The 24316-nt window shown below is 40.6% G+C and overlaps 1 protein-coding gene across 1 annotated transcript; it reads right to left on the minus strand.

Annotated features, from left to right (window-relative positions):
• Positions 1–14984: 14984 nt before the first annotated feature.
• On the minus strand, positions 14985–16577 carry LOC132892656 (UDP-glucuronosyltransferase 2A1-like). The gene has a single exon (XM_060930963.1). It carries the CDS (start codon positions 16575–16577, stop codon positions 14985–14987), a length of 1593 nt encoding a protein of 530 aa, XP_060786946.1.
• Positions 16578–24316: the final 7739 nt, after the last annotated feature.

Raw genomic sequence — 24316 nt, forward strand, 5'->3', positions numbered from 1 at the left:
GCAGTTATTGCTGCACAAGGGGGTCACACCAGATACTGAAAGCAAAGGGTCACATACTTTTGCCACTCACAGATATGTAATATTGGATCATTTTCCTCAATAAATAAATGACCAAGTATAATATTTGTGTCTCATTTGTTTAACTGGGTTCTCTTTATCTACTTTTAGGACCTGTGTGAAAATCTGATGATGTTTTAGGTCATATTTATGCAAAAATATAGAAAATTCTAAAGGGTTCACAAACTTTCAAGCACCACTGTGTGTGTGTGTGTGTGTGTGTGTGTTATTTATTTATATATATATATATATATATATATATATATATATATATATATATATATATATATAAAATTTATTTTTATTGTTATTATTTTTATTTACTATTTTTAAATCACATATTCCTAAACACAAGTAATTTAAACATATTTACCTGTGCCAACAAAATAGAAAATAAACAAAGTAAATAAAAATATGTGCAAAAACCCTAGTGCTCGTCCCACCCTTCTTCCTCCCTGTCCCTAGTGAATACCATGTGTTTGTGCCGCTGTTTGAATATACTCATGCTTGGACATTGCTTCAGCCCCCCGACAGTCTGTTCCACAATTTCACTCCACATACTGAGATGCAATGTGTTTTTAAGGTTGTGTGAGCAAAAAGATGTTTAAAGTTAATTTCCCCCCCTCAAATGATATCCCCCCTCTTTCTGAAAAAACAGTTTTTGAATGTTGACTGGACGTAGGTTGTTTATTGTTCTATACATGATTTGTGCTGTTTGAAAATTATTGAAGATTTATTAATACAAGACTGGGAATCAGTTTATATAGAGAATAGCACTGATAGAGCATATGATAACTTTTTAAGTATATTCAAATTATTATATGATAAAAATTACCCACTGAAGCAATATAGTACAAAACATCATTATAATGACCAACCTTGGATTACTAAAGGATTACAGAATGCCTGTAAGAAGAAAAACACTCTACAGAGAATTTATTAAATTAAGAACCAAAGAGGCAGAAAATAAATATAAAAAATATAAAAACAAGTTAATGAGTATCATAAGGAGTTGTAGGAAGGATTATTATGGTAAATTAATATATAATAATAAAAATAATATTAAAGGAATATGGAATATATTAAATAGTATTATTAAAGATGGCTCTGGACAAATACATTACCGTAAATACTTTAATGACAAAGGTGTTGAAAATTATAACATGGATGTAGTTGCTAATAGTTTTAATAATTTTTTTGTTAATGTTGGACCAAGATTAGCTCAAAATATCTCTGATTTGGTAACAAATGATGATTGTATAGATAATATTATAAAGAGGAATTCTTGTTCTATGTTTCTTACACCAGTAGATGAGAAGGAAATTATTGATATAGTTAATAAATGTAGTAATAAAATATCCACAGATTGTAATGATATTGATATGAAACTAGTGAAAACTATTATTGGGGGGATTTCTAAACCATTAACATACATCTGTAACTTGTCATTTCAAACCGGTACATTTCCAAGCAATATGAAAATAGCAAAAGTAATTCCATTGTATAAATCTGGGGACAAACACAACTTCACAAATTACAGACCTGTTTCTTTACTTCCTCAATTCTCCAAAATTCTTGAAAAACTATTCAATAACAGATTAGATCAATTCGTTGAAAAATACAAACTACTCAGTGATAGTCAATATGGATTTAGAGCAAATAGATGAAAAGAGATGGCACTAATGGAATCAATTGAAGAAATCAGTAACTATAGATGATATGAAATATGTCGCTGGGATATTTATTGATCTTCAAAAAGCTTTTGATACTATTAATCATGATATATTAATTAATAAGATGGAACAATATGGGATAAGGGGAGTTGTATTAAATTGGATAAAAAGTTATTTGAGCAACAGGACACAGTTTGTGAAGTTGGGTGACACTGTCTCAATTCGTTTGAATATTGATTGTGGTGTCCCTCAGGGGTCAGTATTGGGTCCTAAACTGTTTATTCTTTATATAAATGATATGTGCAATGTATCAAAGATATTTAAGATGGTATTATTTGCAGATGACACAAACATGTTTTGTTCTGGAACAAATTTACATGAGTTAGAAAACATAATCTCTTCAGAACTGTGCAGGTTAAAAAGTTGGTTTGATCGAAATAAATTATCATTAAATCTGTCTAAAACAAAAATAATGTTATTTAATAATTATAAAATAAATAGGGCAATAAATGTACAGGTAGATGGTGTTGATATTGAAAGAGTTTCTAATAATAAATTTCTTGGGGTAATAATAGATGATAGAATTAATTGGAAATCACATATAAAATACATACTAATGAAACTATCAAGAAGCATATCTGTGTTGAGTAAAGCTAAGCACGTCCTGGACTATAATTCACCCATCTTGCCCCCTGTGTACAACCCCTGCAACACTCAAACACATTCTGGTTGGCTGCAAGACTAGCCTCACTCAAGGCAGATACACTTGGAGACATAACCAAGTTCTCAAGTGTTTGGCCGACAAACTTGAGCGCAAGAGAGTAGCAACTAACAGCAAGCTCGTCAGTATCCAGAATGCGCACAGTCACCAGCCATTGTTTGTGCGGGAGGGAGATAAGCATGGGGGGGGCCCTCAAGCGTGGATCTGTCCCCACTGAATGCAGCCAGGGACTGGCAGATAAAAGTGGATCTAGACCAGAGGCTCATCTTCCCCCCAGAGATTGCAATAACAACCCTTCGTCCAGACATCGTCCTCTGGTCTAATTCCTGCCGGCTCGCCTACATCATTGAGCTAACAGTTCCCTGGGAGGATGCCCTTGAAGAAGCCTTTGAGCGCAAGAAGCTGCGTTATTCTGACCTTGCAGCTGAGGCAGAGGACAAAGGTTGGAAGATAAGGGTGCGTCCAGTGGAGGTGGGCTGCAGGGGCTTTGTGGCAAGCACAACAGCAAAGCTCCTTAGGGAGATTGGAGTCAGGGGGCAGGCGCACAGACAAGCCATCAAAGAACTGGCCAACACTGCAGAGAGAACAAGCCATTGGTTATGGCTGAAGAGAGGCGGTACCATCTGGGCTGCTAGGAACAGCTAGCAGCGGGACACACACCCAGGCCTGATCAACCTGTGGTGGGCCTGCCTCAGCAGAGGGTGTATTGTGTTAAGTGGCCGAAACACCCGGTGACGCTCAGGTACACAACTGACGATGTGTCCTGCTGTAAAAGCTGTGTAGCACCCACCTGTCCTACAAATGGTGCAAATACTAGGGATATGTAACATCAAGTCCTTTCAATGAAACTCCACATTCTTTACTGTTCCCTGGTTTTACCGTACTTAAATTACTGCTCAGTGGTGTGGGGAAATACGTATAAATGTTCACTTCATGCAATAACTATACTTCAAAAAAGAGCTATAAGAATAATTCAAAGTGCTGCTTACCGAGATCATACTAATTCACTATTCTTAAATTCAAAATGTTTAAAATTCAGGGATATTATAGAATATGAAACTGCCTTAGTAATGTACAAAGTAAGGAATTATAAAGTACCAAGGAATATCCAAATAATGTTCTCGGATAGAGAGGGGGCTATAATTTTAGGGGGAAATTGAAATTTAAAATTTGCAGTGCTAGGACAATGATAAAAATGTTCAGTATCTCTATTTGTGGAGTAAAGCTATGGAACAGTTTGAATGTGGAGCTCATGAAATGTACAACTATAAACCAGTTCAAAAAAAGGTATAAGGAACAGATCTTTATGAGGTATAGGGAGGAGGAATTACAATAACATGCTATTGATAATATAAGTGTATATATGTGGGTATGGGTACATACGGATATATAAAAAGTGAGTATTTTTTTGTGTGTGTATACAGTGGGGCAAAAAAGTAGTTAGTCAGCCACCAATTGTGCAAGTTCTCCCACTTAAAAAGATGAGAGAGGCCTGTAATTTTCATCATAGGTACACTTCAACTATGAGAGACAGAATGGGGGGAAAGAATCCAGGAAATCACATTGTAGGATTTTTAACAAATTAATTGGTAAATTCCTCGGTAAAATAAGTATTTGGTCACCTACAAACAAGCAAGATTTCTGGCTCTCACAGACCTGTAACAACTTCTTTAAGAGGCTCCTCTGTCCTCCACTCGTTACCTGTATTAATGGCACCTGTTTGAACTCGTTATCAGTATAAAAGACACCTGTCCACAACCTCAAACAGTCACACTCCAAACTCCACTATGGCCAAGACCAAAGAGCTGTCAAAGGACACCAGAAACAAAATTGTAGACCTGCACCAGGCTGGGAAGACTGAATCTGCAATAGGTAAGCAGCTTGGTGTGAAGAAATCAACTGTGGGAGCAATTATTAGAAAATGGAAGACATACAAGACCACTGATAATCTCCCTCGATCTGGGGCTCCACGCAAGATCTCACCCCGTGGGGTCAAAATGATCACAAGAACGGTGAGCAAAAATCCCAGAACCACACGGGGGGACCTAGTGAATGACCTGCAGAGAGCTGGGACCAAAGTAACAAAGGCTACCATCAGTAACACACTACGCCGCCAGGGACTCAAATCCTGCAGTGCCACACGTGTCCCCCTGCTTAAGCCAGTACATGTCCAGGCCCATCTGAAGTTTGCTAGAGAGCATTTGGATGATCCAGAAGAGGATTGGGAGAATGTCATATGGTCAGATGAAACCAAAATAGAACTTTTTGGTAAAAACTCAACTTGTCATGTTTGGAAGAGAAAGAATACTGAGTTGCATCCAAAGACCACCATACCTACTGTGAAGCATGGGGGTGGAAACATCATGCTTTGGGGCTGTTTTTCTGCAAAGGGACCAGGACGACTGATCCGTGTAAAGGAAAGAATGAATGGGGCCATGTATCGTGAGATTTTGAGTGAAAAGCTCCTTCCATCAGCAAGGGCATTGAAGATGAAACGTGGCTGGGTCTTTCAGCATGACAATGATCCCAAACACACCGCCCGGGCAACGAAGGAGTGGCTTCGTAAGAAGCATCTCAAGGTCCTGGAGTGGCCTAGCCAGTCTCCAGATCTCAACCCCATAGAAAATCTTTGGAGGGAGTTGAAAGTCCGTGTTGCCCAGCGACAGCCCCAAAACATCACTGCTCTAGAGGAGATCTGCATGGAGGAATGGGCCAAAATACCAGCAACAGTGTGTGAAAACCTTGTGAAGACTTACAGAAAACGTTTGACCTCTGTCATTGCCAACAAAAGGTATAACAAAGTATTGAGATGAACTTTTGTTATTGACCAAATACTTATTTTCCACCATAATTTGCAAATAAATTCTTTAAAAATCAGACAATGTGATTTTCTGGATTTTTTTTCCCCATTCTGTCTCTCATAGTTGAAGTGTACCTATGATGAAAATTACAGGCCTCTCTCATCTTTTTAAGTGGGAGAACTTGCACAATTGGTGACTGACTAAATATTTTTTTGCCCCATTGTGTGTGTGTGTATATATTAGTATGTATGTATGTATAATTGTATATAATATATAAGCATAATATGCATAATTATGATATGGGTGTCTGTATACGTATGGATGTGTATAGTTATAGGTATGTGTATATGTATGTACTGTATATATGTATTGTATGTGTGTATATATGCATAACATAAGTATTTGTATATATGATTTGATTTGGTCGATATTATACCATGTTGATATGTCTTGGTATGTTGGTATGTTTTTTTTTTGTTGATTTTGCTTTCTTGTGTATATATAGTTTATTATGGCAGAAAGTGACGTTTGATTAACGGTGTTATAGAGGGTTAGGATTTGATAAGTTATTTACTTCTTCCTAATCCTTTCCAAACATTATTATGTTATTGCCTTGTGGCTACGCTATTCTGTTTGTTTATGATGATGTTTTGATGATTGCATTTCATTTTCTCATTATCTGTAGCCGCTTTATCCTGTTCTACAGGGTCGCAGGCGAGCTGGATCCTATCCCAGCTGACTACGGGCGAAAGGCGGGGTTCACCCTGGACAAGTCGCCAGGTCATCACAGGGCTGGCACATAGACACAGACAACCATTCACACTCACATTCACACCTACGCTCAATTTAGAGTCACCAGTTAACCTAACCTGCATGTCTTTGGACTGTGGGGGAAACCGGAGCACCCGGAGGAAACCCACGCGGACACGGGGAGAACATGCAAACTCCGCACAGAAAGGCCCTCGCCGGCCACGGGGCTCGAACCCAGAACCTTCTTATGATTGCATTTTTTATTTTTTTGTTGTTTTTTTTGTTTGTTTTTATATCTTTTTTACTGTTCGAATCAATCAATCAATCAATCAAAATGAACCAGATCTGTGAGTTTTAGTATTTTTGATTTTAAGAATAAAGGATTAGTATGTTCTCTGTAACCAGTGTTATGAATTGTCCTTATGGCTCTTTTCTGCAGTATAATCAGTGTTTGTAATGTATGTTTATAAGTATTACCCCAAATCTCTACACAGTAATTTAAGTATGGTAATATTAGTGAGTTGTAAAGAAAGTGGAGTGATTTGTAGCCCAGAAAGTGTTTTGCCTTACTTGGTACTGAAATGCTCTGTGACAGTTTGGTTTGTACATGTTTTATGTGGGATTTCCATGTTATTTTATCATCCACAATTACACCAAGAAATTAATTTTCATATACCCTTACAATATCAACCCCATGTACCTGTATTAGTGCTTGAGTATTCCTTTTACAATTCCCAAATAACATGAATTTAGTTTTGTTAAGGTTTAAAGATAATTTGTTCCTGTCAAACCACTTCTTTAATTTAGACAGTTCTGCAGTGATCATCCACAGAAGATCATGTAAATTCCCCCCTGAACAAAAAATATTTGTGTTGTCTGCAAATAAAACTAATTTTAATAACTTAGAAACTTTGCAGATATCATTTACAGTGGTGCTTGAAAGTTTGTGAACCCTTTAGAATTTTCTATATTTCTGCATAAATATGACCTAAAACATCATCAGATTTTCACACGAATCCTAAAAGTAGATAAAGAGAACCCAGTTAAACAAATGAGACAAAAATATTATACTTGTTCATTTATTTATTGAGGAAAATGATCCAATATTACATATCTGTGAGTGGCAAAAGTATGTGAACCTCTAGGATTAGCCGTTAATTTGAAGGTGAAATTAGAGTCAGGTGTTTTCAATCAATGGGATGACAATCAGGTGTGAGTGGGCACCCTGTTTTATTTAAAGAACAGGGATCTATCAAAGTCTGATCTTCACAACACGTTTGTGGAAGTGCATGATGGCACGAACAAAGGAGATTTCTGAGGACCTCAGAAAAAGCATTGTTGATGCTCATCAGGCTGGAAAAGGTTACAAAACCATCTCTAAAGAGTTTGGACTCCACCAATCCACAGTCAGACAGATTGTGTACAAATGGAGGAAATTCAAGACCATTGTTACCCTCCCCAGGAGTGGTCAACCAGCAAAGATCACTCCAAGAGCAACGCATGTAATAGTCAGTGAGGTCACAAAGGACCCCAGGGTAACTTCTAAGCAACTGAAGGCCTTTCTCCCATTGGCTAATGCTAATGTTCATGAGTCCACCATCAGAAGAACACTGAACAACAATGGTGTGCATGGCAGGGTTGCAAGGAGAAAGCCACTGCTCTCCAAAAAGAACATTGCTGCTCGTCTGCAGTTTGCTAAAGGTCATGTGGACAAGCCAGAAGGCTATTGGAAAGATGTTTTGTGGACAGATGAGACCAACATGGAAATTTTGGTTTAAATGAGAAGCATTATGTTTGGAGGAAGGAAAATACTGGATTCCAGCATAAGAACCTTATCCCATCTGTGAAACATGGTGGTGGTAGTGTCATGGTTTGGGCCTGTTTTGCTGCATCTGGGCCAGAACGGCTTGCCATCATTGATGGAACAATGAATTCTGAATTATACCAGCGAATTCTAAAGGAAAATGTCAGGACATCTGTCCATGAACTGAATCTCAAGAGAAGGTGGGTCATGCAGCAAGACAACGACCCTAAGCACACAAGCCGTTCTACCAAAGAATGGTTAAAGAAGAATAAAGTGAATGTTTTGGAATGGCCAAGTCAAAGTCCTGACCTTAATCCAATGGAAATGTTGTGGAAGGACCTGAAGCGAGCAGTTCCTGTGAGGAAACCCACCAACATCCCAGAGTTGAAGCTGTTCTGTACGGAGGAACGGGCTAAAATTCCTCCAAGCCGGTGTGCAGGACTGATCAACAGTTACCGCAAACGTTTAGTTGCAGTTATTGCTGCACAAGGGGGTCACACCAGATACTGAAAGCAAAGGTTCACATACTTTTGCCACTCACAGATATGTAATATTGGATCATTTTCCTCAGTAAATAAATGAGCAAGTATAATATTTTTGTCTCATTTGTTTAACTGGGTTCTCTTTATCTACTTTTAGGACTTGTGTGAAAATCTGATGATGTTTTAGGTCATATTTATGCAGAAACATAGAAAATTCTAAAGGGTTCACAAACTTTCAAGCACCACTGTATGTAGAGAATGAACCGTTTTGGACCCAATACTGACCCCTGGGGGATACCACAAGCAATGTCCAAGCATGAGGAAGTGTAATCTCCCAACTTCACAAACTGTCTCCTGTCCCTTAAATAACTTTTCACCCAGTGCAAAACTATCCCCCTGATCCCATACTGTTCCAGTTTATTGATTAATATATCATGATTGATTGTGTCGAAAGCTTTCTTGAGGTCGATGAATATTCCAGTTGCGTACTGTTTGTGATCTATAGCGTTAGTGATTTCCTCAACTGATTCCATTAATGCCAGTGCTGTTGAACTGTTTGATCTAAATCCGTATTGACTGTCAGAGAGTAATTTATGCTTATCCAGGAATTTGTCTAATCTGTTGTTGAATATTTTTTCTAGAATTTTTGAGAATTGTGGTAATAAAGAAACAGGCCTGTAGTTTGTGTAGTGGTGTCTATCCCCAGTTTTATACAGCGGCACAACTTTAGCTATTTTCATTCTGTTTAGAAATTTGCCGGTTTGGAATGATAAGTTACAGATGAAAGTTAATGGTTTTGAAATTCCCTCAATGACCCTTTTCACAATTTTCATATCAATGTTATCACAATCAGTAGATGTTTTATGTTTACAGTTTTTTACAATATCAATTATTTCTTTTTCTTCCACTGCTGTGAGGAACATTGAGCTTTGATTTCTATCTATAAGGTTATCATTCCAATCCTGCGATGACGATGGATCAGGGATTTTTTCTGCCAAGTTTGGTCCAACACTTACAAAAAAAAATTAAAACTATTAACTATATCATCTATATTGTCTTTCTTAATGTTATCTATAAAGTACTGAGGGTAACATTGTCTAGAGCCATTTTTGATTATATTATTTAATAAATTCCATATTCCTTTAATATTTTTATTTTTATTTAATATTTCATGAGAGTATTCCTTTCTGCTAGCTCTAATAATATTGGTTAACTTATTTTTATATTTTTTATATTTATTCTCTGCCTCTTTAGTTTTCTGTTTTATGAATTCTCTATACAGCGTATTTTTCTTTTTACAGGCATTTTGTATTCCCTTGGTGATCCATGGTCGATCCGTGTATTTATGTTTCCTGCTATATTGTTTAATTGGACAATTTTTATTATATAGTAATGTAAATCTCCTCAGAAAATGGTTCATATGCATTGTCAATATCATTATTCTTGTATATAGCGTCCCAGTTTTGCACTAGCAAGTCATTCTTAAATGCGTTCATGTTTTCCTCTGTCCTCAATCGTCTATGTTGGTCTTGTATCTGGATGATTTCCTTTAAAATTGCCGTCATAAACTATAAAAACTGGTAGGTGGTCACTGATGTCAATGATAAGTAATCCGCTCACAGTATTGTTTTCAATGTCATTAGTGAATATGTTGTCGATTAATGTGGAACTGTATGATGTGATTCTGCTGGGTTTGATGATTTTTGGATAAAGACTCATACTATACATTGTATTAATGAATTTGTCAGTCATTTTATGCTTCTTAGGATTTAAAAGGTCAATATTAACATCACCACAGATGAAAATAACTTTCTGATTCATCCTCGAAAAAGATGCCTCGATCCAGTCCTTGAATAAGTCCATACTAGAACCTGGTGTTCTATATATACAGCTGATTATTACATTTTTGTTTTTTTTCTGTACAGATTTCAATAGTTATACATTCTAACAGATTGTCAATTGCAGTTGAAATATTTTCCAATATCCTATAATCTAAATTTTTGTCCACATAAACAGCCACACCTCCTCCGCCTTTTCTCTTCCTGTTTATATAGTTGAATTCATATCCATCCATCTCAAAATCCATCCCCTTATCAGCGTTGATCCAAGTTTCTGATATTGCAATAATTTTGAACGGTTTTGTAAAATGATTCAAGTAGTGAAGATGACGGAGACACCGGGGATGTAAATGATACAGTTGTTTTCTCAAACAAACCAGCGCTGACGTAGGATTCAGAAAGAGGCGTCCCACACATGACGTCATGAAAATCAATGTTTCCCGGGAAATCCAAATGCCAAGTTTTCTCAGAGGCGGACCAATTCGCCTCAAATGGCTTGATTTCAATTGAATTTTTCTGGTATTGCGCAAGGTAAAAAAATTGCACAAAATGCAGAATGTGACAGATATTTGACCAAAGTTTAATATAAAATAGGAGAATTACATTGATCTTGCTCCTGAATTTACCCGTGATATGCACTTTAATTACTCCATATCTTCATTATTAACTGCAATTATGCAAATTTGGGTAGAAACCATATGCAGCCCAGGCAGATCTCCCTTCCTGCCAAAAATAATAAAAATCGGTGAAGAACTGCGAGAGAATAAGCGATTTTCATGAAATGTGGATGATGCCAGACAACACATGATGGGATAAACTCATCACCTGTTGGCCAGATGAGCTAATAAACTTATTTTAAAGAGTACTGGATGTACAAACAGTGGTCCAAAGAAGAAGTGTGTTAGTGTGATGCATTGGGAGTGTGTGTGAGGTGAGAGTCAGTGGGGAAAGAGCTGACCTTATGGTGTGAGGTTTTGGTCCTGATGGACCACAATGTCCTACCAGAGGGGAGTGATTTGAAAAGTCTGTGGCTGGGGTGAGATAGGTCAGCTACAATCCTTTCTGCTCTCCTCAGGGTCCTGGACTTGTACAGGTCCTGAAGAGACAGAGCGAATGATGCGCTGCAGTTTGCCCTCGTCTCTGGTAGTGGCAGCAGCATACCAGATGGTGATGGAGGAGGTAAGGATGGACTCGATGATGGCATTGTAAAAATGCACCATCATTGTCTTTGGCAGATCAAACTTCTTCAACTGCCGCAGGAAGAACATCCTCTGCTGTGCTTTCTTGGTGAGAGAGCAGATATTCATCCCCCACTTGAGATCCTGAGTGATTGTATTGCCCAGCAAGTGGAAATACTTAAAGGTCAACTAAGTTAAAAAAACAAAATTCCACGGTGATCCAAATGTGTTTTCATGTATCCAGAGAGATACCTTACATTTCTGAGCGTGATTTTGTGAATGTGCACTAATTGCTGGAAAGCGGTATTTCATCTGTTTTTCAGGATCCAAAGCTCCACCCTTCAAAAAATAAACTTACGAGCACGAGATAGGTCACGCGACCTCGTGATGTATGTTTCAGAATAACACGGTGGCATAGTCGTTGCACCTGGACTGAAGTGTTGAAAGTAATTTGAGTTGATTTAGTTACTTACAAAGACTGAGTCCAGAGTTTTCGCCTACAGTCCCCAGCCATGCCTACTCGGTGTATAATCGCAGGTTGTGGCAATACATATACAGTAAAGACGGGGTAAGCTTTCATCGCTTCCCCAAAGATGAGACCATCAAAAAATTTGCGCCAAAAATGAAGTCGTACAGATATCATGGCATCCTCAGCAGGTAAGTTCATACCTCTCGCTAATCTTGATAACTCAGAATGTTGCTGTTTTCATGCTGATAATAGATAACATCACATTCAGTATCAATATTAACAGCATCAACAAAATCATTGTTTCTTTCCTATCATTTCTATCTCAGGATTCATTGGGCAGCACTACACTACAACGCAAACAGTGACAGAGAGCAGGCAAGGACAAGTAAAGGGGACCTACGCTATAGTATTCGAAAACCAAAGTACAAGCCAGGAAGTGCTTCAGCTAAGCCAGTCAAAGAACCATGCAACTACTGTAAGTCAAAGGTGGAAAATGTTACGTTATGTAGGTTGTGATTTCCTCCATACATTTGTCACATATTGGCTTTGCACTGATTTGTAAAACACTTTACCGAGTGTTACAAAAGAAAACAGACAGCCCACCAAAACTAAAAGCAGTAATCTTCTTTTGAATGTTTGACACGTTTTTTTAATGTGTGTAGCCTATGTTGAGGAACTCATGGCTGATGTATCGGAGCAAGACTTTGACACTTCACCACCAGAGAGGCAGCCATCACCACCACCTTTGAGCAGCGGCCATGTGTACCCCCCCCCCAAAGAGGAGATAATCCGATGCCATCACAGCCGATTTTCCAAAAAATGATTGTATTGTGCTGTATGTACACATCAGAGAAACTTTTGATGGGCAAATGTGTGTCGTGTATGATCTTGTGCCTTTTTGGGTCTTTGAAAACTTTTTCAGTTCTGTTTCAACACCATACATATTTATTATTATTATTATTATTCTTTTTTTTGTTATCATTGCTGAGGTTATTTCAGGCAAGTGTTAGTGTTGATTATGGACATATAATGTATCCACACTGGATTGGGAAGGATTGCTGTGTGAATCCTTTTCCCAGGTCTTTGGACCTCTGGTTTGTCTTTGTTATAGGGTTAACAAATGCATTAGAACAAATAAATCTGATTCAAGTATACATTCAAATGTCTTTATTTGCCACATTACACCACATCCTGGAAACCTGTATATTCAGTGGATGGGAATGTCTCCCGGATCTTTGTGACTGCACAGGATGGCAGTGGAACGTGAGCATGACGGCCTAGGTACTCCCAGCACCATCTAGCCAGCTGCCGATATGCAGTATGTCTGAATTTCCTGTAGAGCAAAGAAATGTCAAGAATGTGCCTTCATTAATAATAGGTAATTTGGAATTCCAACCATTATTCAATGTACTTTGTGAATTTACTTTGTGTGTGGTTTTATTATTATTATTTTACTACAGTAGTGATGACACCTCTCCTCGGCTCATCTTGGTCAGATATATCGCTGGAACTGGATGCCATGTCGTTCAGCTCAATCACTCACCACCTCACAAATGTTCTACTCGCATGCATACCCTACCCTACCTGATAAAAAAAAAAATGAAAAAGCATGATGCAGGACACATTCGGGGCGTATTACCTGTTGTGAAACACTATGGAAAACAATGCACAACACAATGTGTCCCTTTTATTTCGATCCTTATCGATCATTTCCACAAAAACTGCAGGGAGTTCTTCAGGTACTTTCTGCATTGTATTCTGAAACATACGTCATCACCTGTTGTCCAATCAGAAAGGGATATTTTGTAACTTCACTAAAAATATACGATTTTGAGAAGAACAACTTTCTTGCTTTACTTCCAAGTCGGGTTTTGTGTTTTTAGGTAAGAATAAACATATTATGAAAGTTAATTTTTTTAACTTAGTTGACCTTTAACTGAGGAGTCAAACAGGGTGATGGGGGAGGGTGTGGCAGAGCTCCCCCTGAAGTCTACAGTTATCTCCACTGTCTTTAGAGCTTTGAACTCTAAGTTGTTGTGCCTGCATCAGGACACCAGATGGTCAATCTCCCACCTGTAGGCAAACTCCTCCTCATCAGAGATGAGTCCAATGAGGGTGGCATTGTCTGTGAACTTTAGGAGCTGGTGGTGTACAGGGACAAGAGTAGAGGAGAGAAGACAGTCTTGGGGGGATCTGGTGCTGATGGCTCAGGAGTCAATGGGAGACATGCTTCCCCAACTACACAGGAATTCAGTGATCCACCTGCAGCTGGGAGAGCTTGTCCTGCAGAAGAGCCAAGATGATGGTGTTGAAGGCGGAACTGAAATCCACAAACAGGATCCAAGCACAGGTTCCTGAGGAGTCCAGGTGCTGGAGGATGAAATGGAGAACTGTTCTTTCTAATAGCTGGAGTTGGTTTTCTGACTTCTTGTACTGGAACGTGATCAACTCGGGTGTGACGTCATTCCTAGCTCCAACTTCCCAGGTAAATAGAACGCAGAATATACTTCGAGTGTTTAAGAGATAGTGGATCGGTAAAACGTCATACGTGCAGTGAGTGAATAGCGAGGTCACTGTGATCCAGTGAGTTACTCTGCCACTGGGAATGAGGTGGGGAGAGAATACCCACTGTATACTATTTTGGAATTAATGTGTGAAACACTGCAGTGTTGGACTCATTTACAGATTCACTATTTGGAGGAAGTTAAGAAAAGCGATATCAACCTCACATTTTCCTTTCATTAACATTGGTACACACACACACACACACACACACACACACACACACACACACACACACACACAAGATGTTTCTCCTTCCAACAGCAGCTGGGATTTTCTTCTACAATTTCTCTTTTCAACATAACAGACCCCAATACACCCAATTATTCATCCTGCTCCACTATTTCCCTTTAATACCTTGGCTCCACCCACAAGGACTCCCATTCTCAGAAGCTTTTTTTTAAATTAACCATTTATCACATGATTAAATGATAAAATTTCTAAGAATTTCTACCAAGAAAACATCAATCCAAACTAGCGTTACAATCCAGAAGAACAATCAGCATGTCTTTCACCTTCTCTTCAGATCAAAATTGACATGAAAAAACAGGTTTAAACATGTGCTGGGATTTTACAATGAGACAGATGTAATAGGACAGAACATAACATGGAACATCAGGAAACATCTGGTTCAATAAGAGGGCAGCTCTTACTGCTGTTTGGCTTTTCTCTTTCTTTTCAGGGCCTTCAACAGAAGCTTACAGATCAGACCAAAAAGCAGAAATGAGATCATAAACACACAGAGTATGATTGCGTAGATGTCCACATTATAATATGCGTAACAGGGCATCTTATACGACTCGGTACGCAGATGAGCTGCACCTTTATGCCTCATGACAAATTCCAACCAGAAGATGATGCTGTCCATGGATTTTAGTGGCGTGTCATGATACATAGAGGAAATCTTCTCCATGTTCTCCATGTAGGGCTGCTTTTCATCCAAAATGTTTTTAAGAGCTTGAGTCAGCATATCAACATTCAGTTCAGTGACCTCCAGAACCTCAGCTATGCCTTTAGCTTTCAGATGTACCATGTTGTCAAACTGGTCTGCGATGAGTGGTATTGCCAGCATCGGGACTCCATGATAGATGGCCTCGTAAATACCATTTGTTCCTCCGTGTGTTATGAAAACCTGTGTTTTTGGATGTCCAAGAAGGTCATTTTGTGGAATCCAGTCTAAAATTAGTGTGTTGTTGCCCACTGTGGAAGGTTTTGGTCCTATATGTCGCCACACAACCTTCTGTGGTAGATGAGCAAAAGCAGAAGCAAAGATTTCAGTGAGATCAAAGCCCACATTTTCAAACCGAGTTCCAAAAGACATAAGAATTACACCATGTTCTCCTGAGCTCTGCATGAACCTCTCCAACTCATCAGGCAAAGGACGGGAAGGCTTGCACTGAAATCCCCCGATGTAGACCACGTTTGGCATCGTGGGCCGAGGAAACTCGAACACAAAATCTACTCGCATGAGCCACACATCTGCGCCTTGGATGAGGTAAAAGATATCAGTTTCTGGATCTATAAACTCATCGATGATACTTTGATAAGTTGGTTTAGTGATCATGTGATCCACATACCGATTAACAGCACCATACAACAGGTTCTTCAGTCTGTCTGTGAGGGTCATTTTGTCACTGACTTCAGATCCGGATGTTGGGACGTAGGAAAGAGGAGAGGGTGCGATGGCAAAGTGTGCTTCTGTGGTCATTATCCAGCGAACATTAAACATGAGTGGTAAACCCAAGTATGACCCCAACACAACTCCACTTCCATATAAAGGATCAGTCAAAATCAAATCAAACTTGCTGTTTTGGAGATTTTTTATCAGTGTTTTATCCTCCAGGATGGTTCTTAACATCTCTGCCTGGACTCCGTGAGCTTGCGCTATAAAGTTAAAAAGCTCTTGATATAAAGCAATCAAGGAAAAAACGGGCCACTTACTTACTCGGCTTTCAATGTACTTTTTCATGAGCAACACCACCTGGTCAGGTGTATTAAAATGAATGGATTGAGTGACTGGGATGGTCAGAGATTTGTAGTGAGGAGCGTTTTCAGGAATCAAACCTCTGGAGGAGCGGATCACTGTCAGTTCATGACCTCGTTTATGTAGTTCATGCAGGATGGCGTCCATGTTGATCCAGCGACTTCCTTCTACTGGATACACAAGGATTTTTCCTGCACTGGTGAGAGAAGTTTTCGTCCACAACAGGGCGGTGATGAGCAAAGTGCAGTGGAGGAGCATTGTCTGAAAATAAAATACAAGTAGAATTCTTTTAATTTCACCAGTATGGTTTGAAGTGAAATAGAAAATGAAACTGTCAATTACAGCATAGCTCACTCCGGCCCTGTCTAGTCCAGAAGGAACGATCTAAAGTGGGCCACCTTGCGCAATAAATGTTGCAAGCTATGTACACTATATACAAGCTATATATAGAAGTGATATCCACCCTAGGAATACCAACCTATTTACCAGAAAGAATCCAAAACAGTGAGGAATTGACCGAGAAGCAATTTTTGTTGAACTGCTCATTAAGGATTAATTAGTCCATAACTTCATTCATAATTGTAATAAAGCAAATCTGGTGAGAAGTTATATGCATCCTAGATACCTCTACCTTCATGCCAGAAAGAATCAAAATCTGTGAAGAACTGAGGGAGAAGAAGCAATTTGTGTGGAAACTGCTCATTAGGGATTAATTATTCCATATCTTCATTATTAATTGCAATTAAGCAAATTTGGATAGAAGCCATATGCACTCCAGGCAGACCTACCTTCCTACCAAAAATAATAAAAATCAGCAAAGAACTGAGAGAGAGAGAGAGAGGAAGCGATTTTCATGAAATGTGGACAACGATGGATGGACGACAGACAACACATGATGGCAGAAACTCATTATCTGTCAGCCGGACGAGTTAATAAAAGATTACTATATAATTATATAAAAGAATATACACACATTACCCAGCCACATTTAGTTGCTCCACCTTTAGCTTTGATTATGGCACCCGTTCGCCATGGCATTGTTTCATGTAGTTTTTAACTCTTTAAACCTCTTTTTTCCACCTTTTTTACTTTTCTGCTCTTCTTACGAAGACATAGTGTGTTTCACTTGTATCACATAGATATTTTTTAACTTTAACATGCAACCAGGAGCCAGTTTTCTTGCTTATTCGAGAGAGGAGCTGCTGGCCCTGAAAACAATGGGATGAGCCGGAATGACACCCAATCCCAGCAGAGCTGAGGAGGAAACCCGGGGCTGCATAGCCGGAGCTAAGCTAAAGGCTAGGCTAGCGGACAACCGGCAGTGCTAGAAACCATCCATTCCCTCCGTTATCATGGGGAATGTAAACTCGCTGCCGAATAAGGTCGACGAGCTATCCATACTGAACAACCAGTGGATTTATCGGGAGAGCAGCTTTATCTTTACAGAGACATGGCTAACACACCTTGTATCGGATGGTAATGTGGACCTGTGGGGATTCACTGCTGCGAGAGCCGACAGAGACACTAAAGCATGCAGGGAAGGCAAAGGTGGGGGACTCATCATTTACCTGAACAAGCGCTGGTGTAACCCGGGACATATCTCCGTAAAGACAGTTTTATGTTGCCCGGACTTGGAGCTGCTAGCTGTTAGCCTGCAGCCATATTATCTGCCAAGGGAGTTCAGTCACATAATCACTATCTGTGTTTATATCCCTCCGAGGGCAGATGCAGCTGCTGCATGTGAGAGGATTCACTCTGTCACAGCAAGGCTGCAGAAACAGCACCCTGAGGCATTTATGATCATTTCTGGGGACTTTAATCACGCTACTTTATACTCTACTTTTGCTGCTTTTTACCAGGTTGTGGACTGTCCAAACAAGGAACAACAGGACAATTGACTTGCTGTATACTAATGTGAGGGATGCATACAGAGTCACACCCCTCCCCCCAGTAGGGAAGTCTGACCATAACCTGGTTCGTTTACAGTCGAAGTACACCCCCCTGGTTCAAAGGCAGCCTGCAACAACTAGCTCCATCAGGAGGTGGTCCCCTGAAATGGAAGATGCCCTCAGAGACTGCTATGACATCACAGACTGGGATGTGCTGCTTAGCCCACACTGTGAGGACATAGAGTGGCTGACACACTGTCTGATGGATTATCTCAACTTCTGTGCAGGCGTGGTTTCCCCCGCTAAGACTGCACGGTGTTACCCTACTAACAAGCCATGGGTAGCACAGGAAGTCAAAGCTATCCTCAACAGGAAGAAGGCTGCCTTCAGGAGCAGGGACAGGGAGGCGATGAAAGCAGCACAGCAGGAGGTGAAACGCTGCGTGAGGAAAGCTAAGGACAGCTACAGGAGAAAGGTGGAACAGAAGCTGAAGGAGAACAGCATAAGGGAGGTCTGGAAGGTGTGAAAACCATCACAGGCCACAATACAAAGACCAGAGTTGTTGAGGGGACAGTGGAGAGAGTGAATGAGTTGAATGACTTCTTCAACCGGTTCAACCAGCCCATGTACCCCCTCCCCCACACTGCAGCCATCTCTCCTTCTTCCCTCAACACACCTCCCCCCCAGTCATCGCAGCAGCCCCCTCCTCCCCCTCCTCCCCCACCTCAACACAGACTCCTTCATGCATTACTTCAGACCAGGTCAGAGGTCAACTGAAGAAGCTTCACCCCAGGAAAGCAGCAGGCCCGGACAAGGTGTGTCCCCGACTACTGAAGACCTGCGCTGCTGAACTGGGTGAACCACTCCAACGCATCTTCAACCTCAGCCTGCAGCTGGGGAGAATACCCACCCTCTGGAAGACATCATGCATCGTTCCAGTTCCCAAAAAGAATCAGCCCAGCAAGCTGAATGACTTCCGACCGGTGGCACTCACTTCACATCTGATGAAGACGTTGGAGCGGCTCTTCCTCAGCCTCCTCAGACCCCAGGTACAACATGCTCAGGACTGTCTGCAGTTTGCGTACTGGGCAGGTGTTGGTGTGGAAGATGCCATCCTCTACCTGCTACACCAAGCCCACTCACATCTGGATAAGGGAAATGGCACAGTGAGGATCCTCTTCTTGGACTTCTTGAGTGCCTTCAACACCATCCAGTCCCTTTTGCTTCAGGACAAACTGAACAGGATGCGAGTGGACCCCTGCCTGGTCACCTGGCTCTCCAGCTACCTCACCGACAGGCTGTAGTACGTCAGGCTGAAGGACATCATGTCTGACACTGTGATTAGCAGCACCGGAGCACCCAAGGGCATGGTGCTGGCCCCTCTTCTCTTCACCCTGTACACTGCGGACTTCACACGGAGCTGGATCCTATCCCAGCTGACTACGGGCGAAAGGCGGGGTTCACCCTGGACAAGTCGCCAGGTCATCACAGGGCTGACACATAGACACAGACAACCATTCACACTCACATTCACACCTACGCTCAATTTAGAGTCACCAGTTAACCTAACCTGCGTGTCTTTGGACTGTGGGGGAAACCGGAGCACCCGGAGGAAACCCACGGGGAGAACATGCAAACGCCGCACAGAAAGGCCATCGTCGGCCACGGGGCTCGAACCCAGACCTTCTTGCTGTGAGGCGATAGCGCTAACCACTACACCACCGTGCCGCCGCCTGTGACCCTGTAGAAGGATAAAGTGGCTAGAGATAATGAGATAAGATGAATGAGACACACCGCCTGGTGGTCAGTGTTAGTAATTACCAGTCATACACACCACCTAGTGGTCAGTGTTAGTAATTACCAGTCATACACACCGCCTAGTGGCCAGTGCTAGCCAGTAAAGAGCTAAAACACAAGAGACTGGCTAGGATATTGAGGTATTTCACCTGACGTCACAGGGTCACGTGACGCCCCGGTGTCCGCCATTTTGGACGGCAAGCTAGCTAATGTCAACAACAGTAGCTAGTATGTTACTGTAGCAATGTTTATGTTCAGTCATTTGGATGACTGTTAAAACCTTTCAGTCTCAAGTTTTTCCTTTACTGGATTTACTAGTTTACTGAGCCAGCCAGCCCCGGAGCGCTAGCTAGCCGGCCAGCGAGCCCCGGAGCGCTAGCTAGCCGGCCAGCGAGCCCCGGAGCGCTAGCTAGCCGGCCAGCGAGCCCCGGAGCGCTAGCTAGCCGGCCAGCGAGCCCTGGAGCGCTAGCTAGCCGGCAGCGAGCCCCGGAGCGCTAGCTAGCTGGCCAGCGAGCCCCGGAGCGCGCTCAGTAAACTAGTAAATACAGTAAAGGAAAAACTTATAACGGGCCATGTCTCAACAGACTAAGAAGTTATTTCAATGACATTTAATAACATTTTGTTTATCCTGAGGACCGAAAGTAAATGAAAATGTGAACAAATCTTAGCTGTCAGTGAACAATCCTGGTGGAAGCAGGTAAACATCGTTCTCTAAGCCTGCTAACCTCAATTTTTGCAAATCCCTCTCCCTCTCCTCGCCCTGTAAATGCCCTACGTCGCTGGATAGTGAAGGTGTTTTCTGCATCTCGCTCCTTTTTCTTTTATGTTTTTCGTTTGTCGCCTTCCTCGCATTCAAACTGATTCGAGCCGTGCCGTCCAAAATGGCAGCCTAACGATGCATCACATGACTTGGTCACGTGAGTGAAATATCTCAATAAGAAAATTCTACAACCCAGAAACAGATGGGAGCTCCGCTTTTAGGCAGTGCCTAAATCTATATATTTGTGACCTGCCATCATTGTGCATTTTGTTGCAGACATATGAAAACTCTGCATGTACACACACACACACACACACACACACACACACACACACACACACACTGCCGACACAGGAAAGCTAAGATGACTTAAGATTACAGCGTGAGATAGAGATAAGGAGGAGACACATTTATAGTTTTGTAAATATATAAATGTACATTTTCACACCACACACACACACACACACACACACACACACACACACACACACACACACACACAGTCTGTCTGTCTGTCTGTCTGTCTCTCATCCGTCAAGCAGTCATGGCATTTGCAACATGCACATCACCTTTGAACATTTGATGAATATATGACATGTGACTGTTTTGTTGGGTGGCAGGATGTCCTGGGTTGCGGAACCACATGTGTGAGGGCCCGTCAAGGCCGCTAGCGGCTTTAATTTTTCTATTGTGTCCTTTAAATTTTTAAATTAAAGTTCACTTGTTTGTGAACTTTGTTCACTAGTCCCTTATTTTCCCTGCTCTTATATTTTACACTTATCTGTGAAGAAATCCCTTTTTTGACTTTGATGCACAAATCTTTGGGAAAAAAACACCTTATATGACAAAGTTAAAAGAGGAAACAAAATTACAGCAGGCAAATAAAATCATGTGACAAAATAGAACATAAGATTTTTGCTTCATTTCTAAATTTCTAAAATTGACCCTTGGTATATAGTTGCAGTAATTAAAGATATTATATCATTATCATGTGCAATATTTACTTTCATCACATGAAATATTACTTTTCATTATGTTCCACCATCATGTGCAATTTTTTTCTTCATATGAATGAGATATTATGTACTTTAAGTTTTTAGGTTAGTCTCTTACATAACTTATTTCTATTGTCAGAATGCTAACCACTGTGGCACTGATTTTTGCATTTTCTATTTCCATCTTCATTTTTAGTTTACAGTATTTCTATTGTTATTCTATTGTTGTTCTATTCAGCACTGCTTTTAGGCATTTATTTCTTGTACAGTTCTTATATACAGTTTATTTTTAACTCATATTGTTGTATTCTAACTTGTACTGTATTTTTACTGAGCAATTTCTGGCCCAAGAATGTCCTTTGGGATTGATAAAGTTTTATCTTATGTTATTAATTAGTTAATAGCAGTTTGATGTCCATTTCTGTGCAGTGGACTCTCTCACTCCTCCAGCTCCTGATGTTAGTATGACAAACCATACAGCTGTGACATTATACTATGAAGTTCAGAAGAGTTTTACCTCGCTGTGTGGGAGGATGTTTCAATCCTCTGCATTAATCTGAGTGTGAACTCGTCCTCTGATCCACAGGACCTGCTGAAACAGGCGTGTTGTTTGTGCACACTCGTGAGACAGAAAAGAACGAGGAGAACTGCTGAAATGGTTTTCCAGGCAAAATTAATCATTATATGAAACATACCACGAGTAACTGATTGTGTTCTTTAGTTTTAAAAGCTAATGGTTAAATGACATCCCAAGTGCTGAATCATCCAGGTCATCTGTTTACCATCTACAGTGGTGCTTGAAAGTTTGCGAACCCTTTAGAATTTTCTATATTTCTGCATAAATATGACCTAAAACATCATCAGATTTTCACACAAGTCCTAAAAGTAGATAAAGAGAACCCAGTTAAACAAATGAGACAAAAATATTATACTTGGTCATTTATTTATTGAGGGAAATGATCCAATATTACATATCTGTGAGTGGCAAAAGTATGTGAACCTTTGCTTTCAGTATCTGGTGTGACCCCCTTGTGCAGCAATAACTGCAACTAAACGTTTGCGGTAACTGTTGATCAGTCCTGCACACCGGCTTGGAGGAATTTTAGCCCGTTCCTCCGTACAGAACAGCTTCAACTCTGGGATGTTGGTGGGTTTCCTCACATGAACTGCTCACTTCAGGTCCTTCAACAACATTTCCATTGGATTAAGGTCAGGACTTTCACTTGGCCATTCCAAAACATTCACTTTATTCTTCTTTAACCATTCTTTGGTAGAACGACTTGTGTGCTTAGGGTCGTTGTCTTGCTGCATGACCCACCTTCTCTTGAGATTCAGTTCATGGACAGATGTCCTGACATTTTCCTTTAGAATTCACTGGTATAATTCAGAATTCATTGTTCCATCAATGATGGTAAGCCGTCCTGGCCCAGATGTAGCAAAACAGGTCCAAACCATGATACTACCACCACCATGTTTCACAGATGGGATAAGGTTCTTATGCTGGAATGCAGTGTTTTCCTTTCTCCAAACATAACGCTTCTCATTTAAACCAAAAAGTTCTATTTTGGTCTCATTCGTCCACAAAACATTTTTCCAATAGCCTTCTGGCTTGTCCTCATGATCTTTAGCAAACTGTAGACGAGCAGCAATGTTCTTTTTGGAGAGCAGTGGCTTTCTCCTTGCAACCTTGCCATGCACACCATTGTTGTTCAGTGTTCTCCTGATGGTGGACTCATGAACATTAACATTAGCCAATGTGAGAGAGGCCTTCAGTTGCCTAGAAGTTACTCTGGGGTCCTTTGTGACCTTGCCGACTATTACATGCTCTTGGAGTGATCTTTGTTGGTCGACCACTCCTGGGGAGGGTAACAATGGTCTTGAATTTCCTCCATTTGTACACAATCTGTCTGACTGTGGATTGGTGGCGTCCAAACTCTTTAGAGATGGTTTTGTAACCTTTTCCAGCCTGATGAGCATCAACAACGCTTTTTCTGAGGTCCTCAGAAATCTCCTCTCTTCGTGCCATGATACACTTCCACAAACATGTGTTGTGAAGATCAGACTTTGATAGATCCCTGTTCTTTAAATAAAACAGGGTGCCCACTCACACCTGATTGTCATCCCATTGATTGAAAACACCTGACTCTCATTTCACCTTCAAATTAACTGCTAATCCTGGAGGTTCACATACTTTTGCCACTCACAGATATGTAATATTGGATCATTTTCCTCAATAAATAAATGACCAAGTATAATATTTTTGTCTCATTTGTTTAATTGGGTTCTCTTTATCTACTTTTAGGACTTGTGTGAAAATCTGATGATGTTTTAGGCCATATTTATGCAGAAATATAGAAAATTCTAAAGGGTTCACAAACTTTCAAGCACCACTGTAGATGGTAAACAGATGACCTGGATGATTCAGCACTTCAGCACAACCATCGCACTCACACTCACATCTGTGGGGGATTTAGAGTAACCAGCTGATCAAATCCACACGTCTTTGGACTGGTGGAGGAAACTGGAGACCCTGAGAAAACCCACAGAAACCTGAAT

Source organism: Neoarius graeffei, chromosome 10, assembly GCF_027579695.1.
Source record: "Neoarius graeffei isolate fNeoGra1 chromosome 10, fNeoGra1.pri, whole genome shotgun sequence".
NCBI classification, from domain to species: Eukaryota; Metazoa; Chordata; class Actinopteri; order Siluriformes; family Ariidae; genus Neoarius; species Neoarius graeffei.